The sequence below is a fragment of the Limulus polyphemus genome, unplaced genomic scaffold, assembly GCF_000517525.1.
Source record: "Limulus polyphemus unplaced genomic scaffold, Limulus_polyphemus-2.1.2 Scaffold189, whole genome shotgun sequence".
NCBI classification, from domain to species: Eukaryota; Metazoa; Arthropoda; class Merostomata; order Xiphosura; family Limulidae; genus Limulus; species Limulus polyphemus.
This window is the reverse complement of record NW_013665799.1, coordinates 700,783-715,195: the sequence shown is the minus strand read 5'-3', so window position 1 is coordinate 715,195 and position 14,413 is coordinate 700,783. Positions and strand designations below refer to the sequence as shown.

The 14,413-nt window shown below is 32.3% G+C and overlaps 1 protein-coding gene across 1 annotated transcript in view; it reads right to left on the bottom strand.

The window, feature by feature from the left end:
• Positions 1 to 14,413, bottom strand: part of LOC106478204 (Down syndrome cell adhesion molecule-like protein Dscam2) — a 123,612-nt gene that overhangs the window by 94,913 nt on the left and 14,286 nt on the right. Inside the window, exon 3 of the mRNA XM_022381762.1 lies at positions 5,293 to 5,610. Within this exon, the coding sequence (XP_022237470.1) occupies positions 5,293 to 5,610 (318 nt within the window). The remainder of the gene's footprint in view (positions 1 to 5,292; positions 5,611 to 14,413) is intronic.

The window sequence follows — 14,413 nt, the reverse complement described above, 5'->3', positions numbered from 1 at the left end:
TGACTGAAAAATTTAATTTTTTCTGAAAAGATGGTGTCTATTTACTTTTGACCACGCTGTGTACATCTGCGAAGACAAACTTTTAACAAATCATTTTGTTACTCTACTGTTTAAATATTCATAAGTGGAAATGTGGGTAAGGGTGTTTATAACCAATATGTTACTTTACTTGTGAAAAATTCAATCGTAACAACTAGTATGTAGACTTTTAACCTATTTCAAATCGATCAATGGAAAGTCCAGAGTTTAAGATCTATTATGCTAGTCGCTTTACTAGATTTTTTTCAATGTTCATTGTGATAAATGGAACGGAAATAAATGCATTAGAAAAGAGGACGATACGTCAGCTATATCCAGTTTCTATGGTCAACGATCAACATTTATATTTTAAACGTGTTCTTTTCCGCAGTTCGATAACGACCATTTATAGTCGTGGCACTCCACATTGTAAAAATTTCTTACAGTCAACTAAACACCGTTTAAATTAAACTGAAAATATTGGACTTTGTTAAATCATTTTCTGACTGTGATTTGTTGGTACTTTATCTTTGTCGCATGAGTAAGGAAATATAAAATTTTCCATTACTTGAGAATAATGATAGTTTCAATATTTTCCTTTCCTCAAGCTGGCATCTGGTTCATAGGAAGTCAATGTGATTACGACTAACTCAAGTGTTGCACGTGCTTTAATGCCTAATATAAAACAGTAAGTCTTATTAAGAAGTGTATTTTATTTAGTTTTATGGCAAATAGTATCTATATTTTTCAAAAACAATTTAGAAAAAAAAACATTTTCAATAGTGGATATGTATACTCACATAGTGATACAATGTTTGCCTCGAAAAAGCACTTTATTCCATATCTATAAGTAAAATTTGCAAATTAACAAATTTAAACTCAATTTTTTTCTAAAATCGTTGAACAATATATATACAAAAGTTTGAGTGGATATGAGTACATTATATCAAAATGGTTTTGAATATGCAAATCAGGAAGTAATGTGACAATTACAGTCGATATAAAATCGCAGTGGAAAATAATGTATTAGAACTACATTTTCCAAATGTTTGGCGTTCGTAGGTAGATTGATGTAATCAAATATTTATCGCTTTTGAAAAGGTGTGTAACAGCTCTTTTTGATGCAAAATATTCATACTCTCAGGTCCTAAATATGTATCCAGATCGGGGATTTAGAATTTTCAAGACAGAGATATCTTTTGTGCTTTATGTCATTGTAAAAGAAAGGAAGATGGATCGATTTAGGACACCAGGACCACCCAGTAAGAGGCTTGAAATAAGCAGTACTTCAGCTGTGGTAAGAAATATACGGTGTTTTGTAACAAGTGACAGTCAAAGAATACAAATGCATAGACTACTAAACATACCTAAATGATATATCGATTTTTTATCCCTGTAACAATAAAGCTCCGCTTTTGCAGACCTTGTATTAATGTGCCAGAATTCGATCACTTAAAGATGAGATATGAAAGATGTCACTGACTCCTAGTTGTTCTCCGCTTTCAATGCATTCCAAGGTTACATTCACTACATTAATTTGATTTTAAGTCACAGTATATCATTTTAAATTACTGTTGCTTTATGTGACCTTACAAGGTTATTTTAAGTCCATGTTTAGGATAACAAATGTAAAATAAACTAACTTCGATTATGATTTTGAGTATTGCAAAAACACATAAGTAACCTTCTTATATCGCTTGATAGATAACCCATTTTAAATACTTTAAGATAATCAGATTCATATCGTAAAGATGATATAATTTATTAAAGTTTGTGAAATATAATCATGAGGTTGGATTTTGTTTAAGGAATTATTATATATATAGAAAGTTATAAAATGTCAATCACATCGCAGTTTCAACGTTTCATGGTAACACATTACATAAACCCAATAGAATTGAATCTGCATCCCATGCCTTAAATCATTGCGAACCAAATGATCTTTGGTGTGTAAATCACAAGAGAAAACAATTACTAATACTGGTATATTTTGTACATTAACAGTCTACCTCTTGTATTACGAAAAACATTACGTGCTATTCAGATTTTCCAGATGTATCAAACATTCATTTTTAATAGGTCATTAACCGTAACAAAAACATATCAGCTGACATCAATCAACAAAATTCATTTTCTGGTTAACTGAGAACTGTAGTTTCGAGCAATATCAACTACGTCAATAACGTGAGATGTTGCGCGATGGATCTATATATACTTTAGGTGGTAACTTTAACTGAGTGTAATCTCCACTAGCACAATCACTCCTCATTACGATTAAGCTCGAAAAAAATATTTGTTTGAAATGTATAAAGTGTTTGCTATATGAACATGTAAACATAGAATCCAATAAGTTAGTTCTAATTGTCATATCTGCTATATTATTATATATTATTATCATAGTAATTCAAAGTTGGTAACTAAACAAATCACACAGTGCACTGAAGTAAAAGTGCTGCAAATGACCAGAAATGCAAAAGATATGTAACAAAATATCAAGATTATCTGGGCAACAGTACAATTTGTGGTTGTTATTAATAATATTACTATGAAAATATAGAATTTGTTTACTAATTTGGATTTACCAAAGCAAATTTATATAAGAGTATAAAACACTTCGGGAAAGAAATCTGCCGATCAGCCTTTACAGACAGATCTTATTCGTAAGTGTTAAACTTTCTTGTTTTAACTATTTCACTAAGTCATAAAATCAAATCAATTTCAGTAATAGTCAACTACAGTGAACAGTTTTTTTTTTTTATTGGATTCTTTTTTGTTCGAATCAAGCAAGCGAAAAATTATAACATATTATTGAAGTAAAACTTTACAACACTGGATAACATACATTCAAATATTCTACTTTCATCAGCAATCACATGCTCCAAATTTCAATATTTTAAAATTTATGCAGTCTAATTAGCTACAGTATTATTATTATGGGATTTAGTTATCCTTTATAATGGTAAGTGTAGCAATTGCTTTACGAATAGGGTACAATAATTCAGACCAAAAGTTAGCAATAATTCTTATTTATTATTAGAATTCATATTGCTGGCAATACTAAAGTACAAATAAAAGCATGGTGTTTTATTCTGTATTATTGGAAATATATAGTTATATTTACGTTAATTATCTTAATTATAGAAACCACAATTTAACATAGGAAGTTTATATTAATTTTCATTATCAACTTTCGAATTGAAGGAGAAAAAAGATATGTAGTTTTCTCATACCTTAACGTAATTATACACTGTGTTTATGAAAAAAAAAATGTAATTGTTCTGTGTTGTTTTTGTAAGAAAAAATTGGTTTGACCTTTGCAATGTATTATATATTTAACCATATTGTTGTTTATTTCACATTTTAACTGCTTACGTTTAGTGCTTCACTTACAGGTGTAGTTTTCATATATTATCTCGAAAGAGAGTTTACGGTTTGCCTCAAAGCTTACTTTTATGCAGATCAAAGGCATACAAAACTCATTAGAGCTATATAGGGTAATTTGCAAAATATGTGGTCAAATACATTACTGTGTTTCTAGTTTCTTTGGCCATCATTTTTATGAAAATAGCTGTTAATTTCGAGGTATGGCTGGAAGTTTATAAACCTTTGGTTTGTACTTCATCAACTTTCTATTCTTAGGTTTATTATCTAGTTCATGAAACCAGTGATGATTATTTTTAGATCGAAAGGTTCTTCTTTATAACTGCAGCTCTCATTTTGTGTATGAATGTGCTGCTGTTGATTAGGATGAAGTGTGGTTTTGATGTGTTGCATGAAATTTCTCTGCATTGCAAGTTGTTCTATATGTTTCATATGACTGTGCGTTGCTTAACAATTTCTATATATGGATATTTTTCCTCTGAAATGGCTTCCTTTCAACCATACCAATCGCGGCGTCAATGCGCTTTCTAACCAAACATAAGTATTAAACTTGTCGTCTGTGGCGCTTCGCAACAGTATTAACATATGATAATCGTCCTTATAAAGTGGGCGCAACTTCCATGTGAAGTTTCTTTGCGTGGTAATCTTAATTACTGTTAATAACTAATGAGAACTGATATGCTCGAAACTGTAACTCTTGGCTGGTCATGTTATGAGTTTTATTACTGTTATGGACTAATGACAGTTGTTACATTTTTCTTGACAAACATGTAAGCATTTAACATTTTACATGAAAAAATTCAAAATTTCCCAAGAAAAAACTCAAAACAACAACAAAAAAAAACATTAACAATAAAAATTCGTCCAAGAGCGTGGAGTCATTAGCTAAACAAATATATATTTACTGTGAGCGCAGCCCAGGATAGGTAAGGTCAGGTAAACCCCATCCTATGGCATACCTTTTGGTCCAATGCATCATCCTAACAAGTTTGGTTGAGGTTGGTTCAATGACTACGGAGTAGTTCGTAGACAAAGCAAATGTTTTATTTTTATAAGTTTAGATATAGTCCTTGATAGTACGAAAATTACCGCATTCCTTAAAGACGTTTCCTTTTTTTCCCCTATTTTTACAAATAGTTAACAACTTTGTGGAATTTTGTATTGAACTTCTATGTCATATTGGATTTGTGTTGTATTTTCTATCTTAATTCCCATTTTCTGCGAGGTTCAAGTTGTTATCGCTTTGAGAGATTTTCATAATTTCTTTTGCTGATTTTGATTAGCACTGGAAGAAACATTACAACTTATATAAAGTAAGTTTTATGGTTTTAAAGCGTACTTGTAGTGAACCAGGTGGTTAAATACTTCATACACAAGGCATATAATAAATAAGTTTTCTTGGAAAGTATTTCCTAAAGTGTATAATTTATTATTCCGATAACAGTAACAATAACCAAATCATAAATACGGCATATGGTCTACTTCTTTGAGTTAAACGAAGTAGTATTAGTAAACAAGACTTTTACTTATATAAAACAAATAAAGGCGATACGTGTAACATATTATATTCATGTTTTATATAACGTAAAATCAAGTAAATAAACATATAACGTGCACCTGATAATCCAAATATAATTTTCCCTAATGATTTTCTTATCAACCATAATTATAATGATTTTTCCACATATAACTTTAGGTACAATAATATGCAGATCTAAATAATGCATTCATACATATCATTAATGATACCATTATGACGGAGTCTTGTTAATCACCCAATTAGGATAAAGAATAAAAGTTCTGCTTAAAAGTTTTATGCATATTGATTTAGTCTTAATTAAACTATTTAAATAAGCTCACTAGTTCATATAAAATATGAGACAATAAAAGTACCTGCTCGCACGTGTACATCTCTACTTCCAATCGTGCCGACTGTGTTTGAAGCTACACAACGATAGAAAGTTGAGTGCACAGACTGCTGGTACTGGTCGACAGGAAAAGACGAAAATATTAAAGAGCCATCAGACCGACTGCGACGCAGACCAGGTATGTCCTCCAATCTATTTCCAAGACCATCAGTCCATAAAACAACTGGTAGTGGATTTCCAGTTGCTGAACACGGAATAATTACTCCAGAAGTGTTGTAAAAGCTCACATGGTTAGGAGGTTCCAAAATAAAAGATGGCCCTCTAGCGACTGAAGTGGACAAACCTGTTAGAGAACTATACTGTAGTTTAAACCAAAAAAGTATATAAATATATTATGCTAATTAACATTTGTAAGAATGTAACTACACAAAGGGTTACATTGCGTTAATCTTCAATGTTTGTTATAAATACATTATGCAGAACAACGAAATATTATTACTGCAGTTACCAAAATAATCACCAAGTGGCGTTTGGGCTAAAAGATATTACTAGATAGCAAAGCTACTTCGGGCTATCTGCGGTGTCCACCGAGGAGAATTGAACCCCTGATTTTAGCGTTGTAAATACGTAGACTTACCGCTGTTCCATCACAAAGAGTAGTAACATCAAACGTTACACAATACACTTATTTTTCTTTTATTTTGGCTTTATATGTCATTGCACCATTTTTTCGTGATAATTATAACATCCCAACATCCTACACATTTCTCTATATTTAAAGTCAGTACCTAATTGTCAGGATAAACCATTGTGTGTGCATCACATTACGTAGGCCTTTCGACAAGACGCTGCTGACAGGATCACAAATGTCTAAAATGTTATTCAAACATCGTTAAGCCGTAGTTTAAAAGATAGCATCAAGCTCAGTTTCGAGCATAGGATCGGCAATCGTAGTGATGGCTGGTGGTATGTTTCGAATTACAGCCAACACTGTATGATGGAGAATATTAGAGATACTGCAGATAGAGTAGCCATCCTTGAAGCTGACTATCAAAGCCCTATTTTGACTCTTTTAAATATTACAGCTTTTAGACATGGAGCAAAATAGGTATTAGTAACTTTAGGAAATAATTTCAATACTATGTCTCAAACCTTAAGCTTGTTTGTTTACTTTTTTGCGATTGTACTTTCGCTTTAAGCTACCTATATTGTTTCTGTAAGTTTTTGAAGATTTCTATTCCCCCTTTTGAAATTAATAATTTTAATAATATTGTAGTTATTATGGATTCATTACTCCAATTGTTTAAAGACGAATGTTTAATAAAGTTTTTACAACTTGGATAAAGGCTTTTGGCTAATATATCTAAGGGTTTTTGGATTTACTGAACAATGTCATAACTTTCAAAGAGAAGGCAGATAGCCTATAGAATAAAATGTTTATATTTGCATATATTTAATAAGTATCCGTTTTTTGTGGTATTTGTAGAAACGTTAATCTGAATAATACTACGGAATTTATCTGTAGATACACATATGGTTAATTATATTTTATATCCTGGAAAAATGGCTCAGGTTTAAAACACCTGAAGTGTTTTATATTTATTTAAATATATTTCATATTTCATATATTTATATTGGGGAATGTCAATCTGCCATGCCATATTTAGATATGTGTATCTGCCTTGTCTATCTACCATTTCTAGTTATCATGTCTAGGTGATTTCTTTTTATACTCAGCTTAATAGGTTCGCGTTGTTTCTCAGCTAATATCAGAAAATGGAAACTATTAAGTATTAACTTAGTGGTTTATAATATGAGACTGTATCAGTGACTAAAATATTTTCTTTAATGCTAGTACAAGATGACCAAGTATTTGAAGTTTTTAGTAAACTATCAAAATTATTAGTTATTAGGCTCTTGAGGGAGTAAAGATGCAGAAAACCTAAATATCATTTATGAAGTATTATACCTGTTTTGTAGATTTATATTTGAAAGTTAAATAATAGAAAACAAATGTAATTTAATCTATTTAAATCATACTAATATTGAAAAAGAAATATCATTTCATATGCTTAAGAGCCTGATGAAATATTTCTATACATAACGTTCTACTAATTCTGAAAATCAATCAAAGATACAAAAATATACCTCTCAAATTGTTCTCCAAATAAATATTTCAGTTTGCTTTATTGTGTTATAAGGACCCTTTTCTATCAGTCCGAATTATCAGAAAACATGACAAATCACACTCTTGTAGTTCCTAAAATTCTATTGAATGTGTAACAAAAGTAATTCCAGTAATTCATAAACTGTTACTCATACAACATATATTAAGACCACAGTGTCAAAGAAAAAAACCATCACTACTCTGGTTCTCCATGAGACGTCTTTATTATAAATATAAAGTTCATTGTGATAAAATTGTTTTCCTATGATCATTATTTTGGCTTACTCATTGTCTAACTGACCTCGCTATAAACCGGGTTTCGATACCCGTGGTGGGCAGAGCACAGATAGCCCATTGTGTAGCTTTGTGCTTAACTACAAATAAGCATAGTCTAAAAATAGACTTATGTGCTAAACATGAATTCAATATATGGCTTGCTTGTGTTAATATAATCAGGAATACCTTCAGTTGATAACATTGTGTTGTAAATAAAATATTATGTTATAAATACACTTTACATATAATGTTTTTAAACTGTTAACTCTGACCCATAGGTCTATGTAAAATACTTTAGAAATGAAAGAAGTGATATATTGGGGACACATTTTTTATATCTTTTTATAAACACTGACCAGATATGTTGGACATGAAAATGCTGGGTCAACATCTTAGCCATATAGGTTTCGAATATCAGCCTTTAAAATATAGTTAGCAGATGCCCGTTGAAACAATTCAGTGGTAATTTCCCTAAAAATAGTGGTGAATAAATATAAAATGTGCAGTCAACCAAATCCCTTGGATCAGAACGTATATGCAATATGATTGTCTAGTGGGTCGTTTTCAACTGTCTTTTGCCATGTGTTATTTCAATAACGAATATAGCATTACGTTTGTTTATAATAAAAGGAAGCTGAATATAATGCACTGTTGGCAAAAAATCGTTGGATTCCAATGCAGTGAGTGCATCCAACACATTAGAGAGCTCAGCTTCGCAAAGTAGTCTCTGTGATTTTTTTCCGTTGGATGCTACCGTTCCTTGTCATTTTACTAAGCACAAGAAAAGACAGCTAATGAAGTGAGCTCTTTTTTGACAGTTGTCATTTCTACAAGAAATGTCAAAGGAAAAATATTCACTTCAATTCAAAAAAACTTATTTGAGATGGTAGAATAAAATAATACCGACATGAGAAATATATATTTTTATATAAGCCGAAAAACAACAAATATATACTCAAACACGTTCCTCTCTCTATAAGATTTTTTTCCATTCATGTACACATTTCGAAATATTTCTTTCAATCAGTCAACGGAGGAAGTCTCGTTTCGTGAATTCCCTCATAAAAAATAAACATTTTTGTTCTTAATAACTTTTTTTCTCAGATTGACCGTTTAACACATACAAAGACTAACGGATCGATGTCGATAATGATATGAAATTTTAAGAACTGTAAAACATGAATATTTTTATGCAATAGACTCTTAAACAGAATCATTTTGATATATAATTTTCTTTTCTACGACTAATCGTTCAGGGGATACAGAACGTGACAGACGGACATTTGACTATTATATATATATATATAGATACGATACGCTGTGCACGACAACATACACAAATATAGATGTGTCAAAATATAATATGCAAACCAGTCTAAGAACTTTCTCGAGTAATAACAATTTTCAAGAGATTTTATTTTCTTCTACAATAACTGGAATTTTCTTCATTATAATCACAGAGACATAAGGTTAAATAATACTTAATATGCCCCAGATAATATTGCTTAATAATTTATTAAGCATTAAATCACGCAAACTAAAATATTGCGCTTTAGTTCATAATAATAACTTTAGACATATCAGCGAAGGGTCGATGAGATTGAATGTCCCACGTGCATTACGTTCTTGACTGTTATCTTCAAACAATAAACATATACTGTCCGTCTTAGGTTTCAAACAACAATGTTAAAATGATCAAACAAGTGCTAGCTTCCTCATAAGAACGACAATATAAAAGAATATGCACAGAAGCATTATTACAGTTTCACTGTAATGTTTTTTGTGCTGGGATTCAGATATAACAGTTGATATATTAAGCACAAAAGAATAGTCATTCTCTTTGTTCCCAGGCAAGTCGTGCTTGAAATATGGTAATAGGACTGCTTTCATAACGGTTCTGACAAATGAGTAAAAAAAACTGTCTAAGTTGGAAGATATGAAAACCCTTTCCGTTAGGGTATTCTGAATTCTTGCTATAGAAGTAAATATGAAAATGAATCCTTTCATTATACAAATAATTCAGCGATAAAAAGTATATTTAACTTCTCTCTTTGTTTCTTTTATTACCTTTAATTATATATAACTATAAAAGATATGCGGAGGCCGAAGAGTTGGGTATTAATTAAGGTTTTCTTTTGGATTTTGCGGTCATGATTTTTATAACTCTTTCTTACTTCCAATCTGCACTTAAGCATCTAAGCTCTAATAAATGTTTTCTAAACTGATGTTAGAAAAAAAAGAATGTCATGTTTTTAAGCTGTAATTTTCATAGCACGGTGCTATTGAATAGCCGGACGACAGAAAAGTATCCCTCTCTATAACATTTCTCATAAAAACGAAACCACAGAACATGAAAGATGTGTTTTTTGTTGTCCCTGATAGTAACTGCAGAAATCTATCTTCTATTTCATTTGAATATTTTACGTTTTTCTCCACCCATTAAAGATTTACAAGTGCATTAAATGTAGCAGAATATGTAATTTAAAAAAATAAAATAAACATGTTTGTAGGTGAACATGTGATATTTCAATAATGAAAACCGAGAGTATTCACATATGGAAATATATTATACTAACGTTGCTGCTTGTACACTTGCAACAGTTAGGGTTACTCTGAAATGATCATCATTGGTTTGATTGAGCCATCTTAACTTTGTCAACACAAGGCATTCGTGAAATATACAAATGCCTTAATTATGGTCGAGCCGTGGTTCAATACCAATCTAAAACACTTTAACCTGTGAGCCCGTTATGTAAAATATCTACACGTATTATTGTGGGGATGTTATAGCTGTGGCAGTCAATGCAAATAATTTATTAAAATATCTGCATAGGTAGTAGGTGTTTCTGACTGATTTTTCTCCCTATGAACATCAACCTTAGGGTAGAAATGGCCTTGCATGAACTCTAGGATCTCTGATTTGACTGTTTACCCCTTGTATCGCAAACGGTACCGCTTAAATATGACAGACCGTAGCACATAAATTATGCTTATAAAAGGTTTACGAAAGGTTTCTCGCGCACTGCACAAAACAATTAGAGGGTAATTGTAATTTATAATGTTGTAGGTATAAAAAGTATAGAACTACTATTATAAAGTAATGTAAATCAATCTGTTCATTTATAAACAGGTATTTGCTGGTCCGACATTTGATGTAAAATGCTAATAATTGGCCTGTGTTCATAGATAAACATGTGACAGAAGTGGCTTTATATCTTTACAGTTCATGACATTTCACTATGATATGGAGTACCGTTACTACTAAGAGCAAAGATAGCCTGGGATCAATATTGTGTTCTTAAACTCGGTATTCAATACGTTCTGAAAAATTCTCTGAAAATGATGTTTCTGGAATCTCTTGAGGGATGCAGCGTGTTTTTAGAGATTATCCCATTATACTCGATGGAAGTAAAGTCTGATGAGCTTGCAGACCACTTTATTCGGCTTTATCAACCACTTGGGCCAATTACGCCTGCATATGGTATCACAAAAGGTTGCTGAATACAGTCGTTATAATGCTTAATATAAATGTACCATGCGGGAGGACGTAGAGGACTATAGGTTTAGCAATGCTAAGTACTATACACATGATCATTCCATCCATGACATACGTATCATGTTCCTCTATAAAAATGGGCCAATCAGAGTGAATCGCAACTCACCTATACAAACAGTATTACTCCACGTCTCTTTTGCCCAACAATGGATATATTCTTAGAATCATTACCAGTGTGCTTTTTTGTGCTTTGATGTGAGCAAAATGCATCTCGTTGAGAGCCTGATATATAGGCCAATCTTGTGACCGCTGTTTCTAACTGTACTGACATTTAAACGGTGCCCAGTTTTATCTGGGAACATCTAATTTAGTCTCGGGGCAAGTACCGTACAATTGCAATGCTCCATAATGAACGGATATATAATGGCTCGTTTGGTTATATCTTGTCCATTTGTCCAACCAACAGTATCATTAGTTTGAAAGCGGTTCCACAATCTTCTAACAACATTTTGACACAATTTTAACCAATTCACAACAGCTTGATGTGAATGGGCGATTTCCATTTGTCCGATGGATCTTCACATGAGTGAAATACAAAATGTCTTAATTAAAATTCATAAAAAATTTAAAACACTTTAAACTATAATTCACTTCAAAGTAACAACGGGAAACAAGATTGTGTGAGCCGTTATGCATAACATAGGCTGAATGACCAATGCATTTCTATTAACACGACTGATTATCATTTACTACCAATGAACTAATGGCGATATGAGTGACATGATCTTATGACACTGGCTTTTGCTCTTATAACTTTACAAATTCCGATTGTCCTTGCATGGTTTCTTGCAGTGTATCATGTAATAAAACATGCAAATCATCAATAATTTTCTTAGAAAAATAATACTTATACCCATTTTTAGGTAAAGAAGGGGACAAAAACTTTGCAAAAGAAAATGTTAAATGAATTACGATACTATATATCAAGCATTTTCTTTTCTAACTTCCATTACATAAGATTGTTATTTTTGTCGTTGTTTTCATAGTACGAAGCTACACTGCCCCCAAGTGGTACAGCTAGAATCCGGGTTTCTATACCCGTGGTGGGCAGAGCACAGATATTCCATTGTGTAGCTTTGTGCTTAATTATAAACAAGCAATCAAACGAAGCTACACAATGGGCTATCTGCATTCTGTGCCACTGCTTAGAAGTAAACAATAAGCGTCCCCTATAAAAATTATAGACACATTGTGCCATTGCTAGCGAAACAGGTGGTAGATTAATTAGAAATATGTTTTTGTTACATGGATAACATAATAATATATCAAAGAAATGGAAAGTTAGTTGTAAAGAAATTTAATTACTAAGAAAAGTTATTTATACAAATACAGTCTTTTCGGTAACAAATTTAAATTGATTATCGACCTCTTTAAAAGCTGTTTTGATAATTCTATTCGATAAACCTCCTTACCTGCAATTTAATGTTTCCTCAACGTTGGAAAGAAAATAACAAATTTGAAACGTGGAATTTCTAACACTGAAGTCATATCAAATTGACATCTGTGGAAAATCTTCTATTTGTTCAGAAAACAACAACAACGCACTGATTAATTTGAGAAAAATACAAAAGTTCTATAATAAAAAATCCAGACAAAACTTATGAAAAAAGGCACAGAACAAATTTAGTAACGGAAATAGGCTATAAACTTGGGGAAAAAAATAATAACCTTATTCGGGAAGCTTACAAAGAGACAAAATGACCAGAAATTGTTATAAAAACATCAGTAAATCTTGTCACAGTCGTATACTTGAATTTTATGATCTTTCGAAAGATCCTAAGCTCAACATATCACTCCACACAATATTTTTTGTCTATGATACCCTAACGTAACAAATTACCAATGGTAACTTGGAAAATTACTTCATCTTCTTCTAGTTCTTTTCAGTACTACATTTACGAGGAAAAGAAATCCTGTAAGCCAATAAGCCCTCTTATATTAGATAAACGTCAGTAGATACAGTGCCTTGCAAAAGTATTCATCCCTACCAATAATGTCACATTTTGATGAAATACAAATAATGTAAACATTTTGTTAATGACCTTGTTTTTTATTAAAACTATAATGATAAAACTCAACACTGTTATGTGTGAAAGAGGTAGAAGGTCAGAAAAACTTACAAAGAAAATATATACATTGAAATGTCCTGATTGCATAAGTATTCAGCCCCCTATGTCAGTACTTGGTGGAAGTACCTTTGGCAGCAATTATTGCTCTGAGACTTTTTGGATAAGTCTTTACCAGCTTTGCACAATATTAGCCATTATTCCTGGCAAAATTGCTCCAATTCTTACAAGTTTGTTGGGGATCATTGATGGACTGCAATCTTCAAGTCTCACCATAAATTTTATATTGGATTCAAGTCAGAACTTTGCCTGAGCCACTCCAGGACATTCACTTTATTCTTTTGAAACCACCCCAGTGTGGCTTTGGCCTTCAGCTATGGGTCATTGTCCTATTGAAATGTGACATTTTCGACCCAGTTTTAGATTCTTGGCTGATTCATGCAGGTTTTCCTCTAGGAATCGCCTGTACTTTGCACCATCCATCATCCCCTCAATCCTGACAAACTTCCCAGTCCCTGCTGATGAATAGCATCCCCATAACATGATGCTGCCACCACCATGCTTGACAATTGGGATGGGTTGACTGGATGATGTGCTGTGTTGGGCTTGCGCCAGATGTAGCGCTTTCAGTTTAGACCAAAAAGCTGAATTTATGTCTCGTTTGGCCACAAAACCTTCTACCACATGTCTGCTGCATCATTTACCTGCTTTGTCGCAAACTCCATACGAGATGATTCTTTTTCAGTAATGACCTCTTTCTTGCCACTCGCTTATACAAGCCAGCTTTGTGTAAAGACTGGGATATTGTCGATCTATGAACACTGACTCACATCTCAGACATGGAACTTTGCAAATATTTCAAAGTCACTGTTAGCTTCACAGTGGCATCCCTAACCAGTTTTCTGCTTGACCGGCTGCTTAGTTTGGAAGACCAGCCTGATCTGGGTATTGACTGTGTGATATGAGGCACATTCCACTTCTTAATGATGGACTTTGCCGTACTCAAAGGAATAATCAGCAACTTTAAAATTTTCTTGTAACATTCTCCTGATCTGTGCTTCTCTACCACTTTATCCCTGAC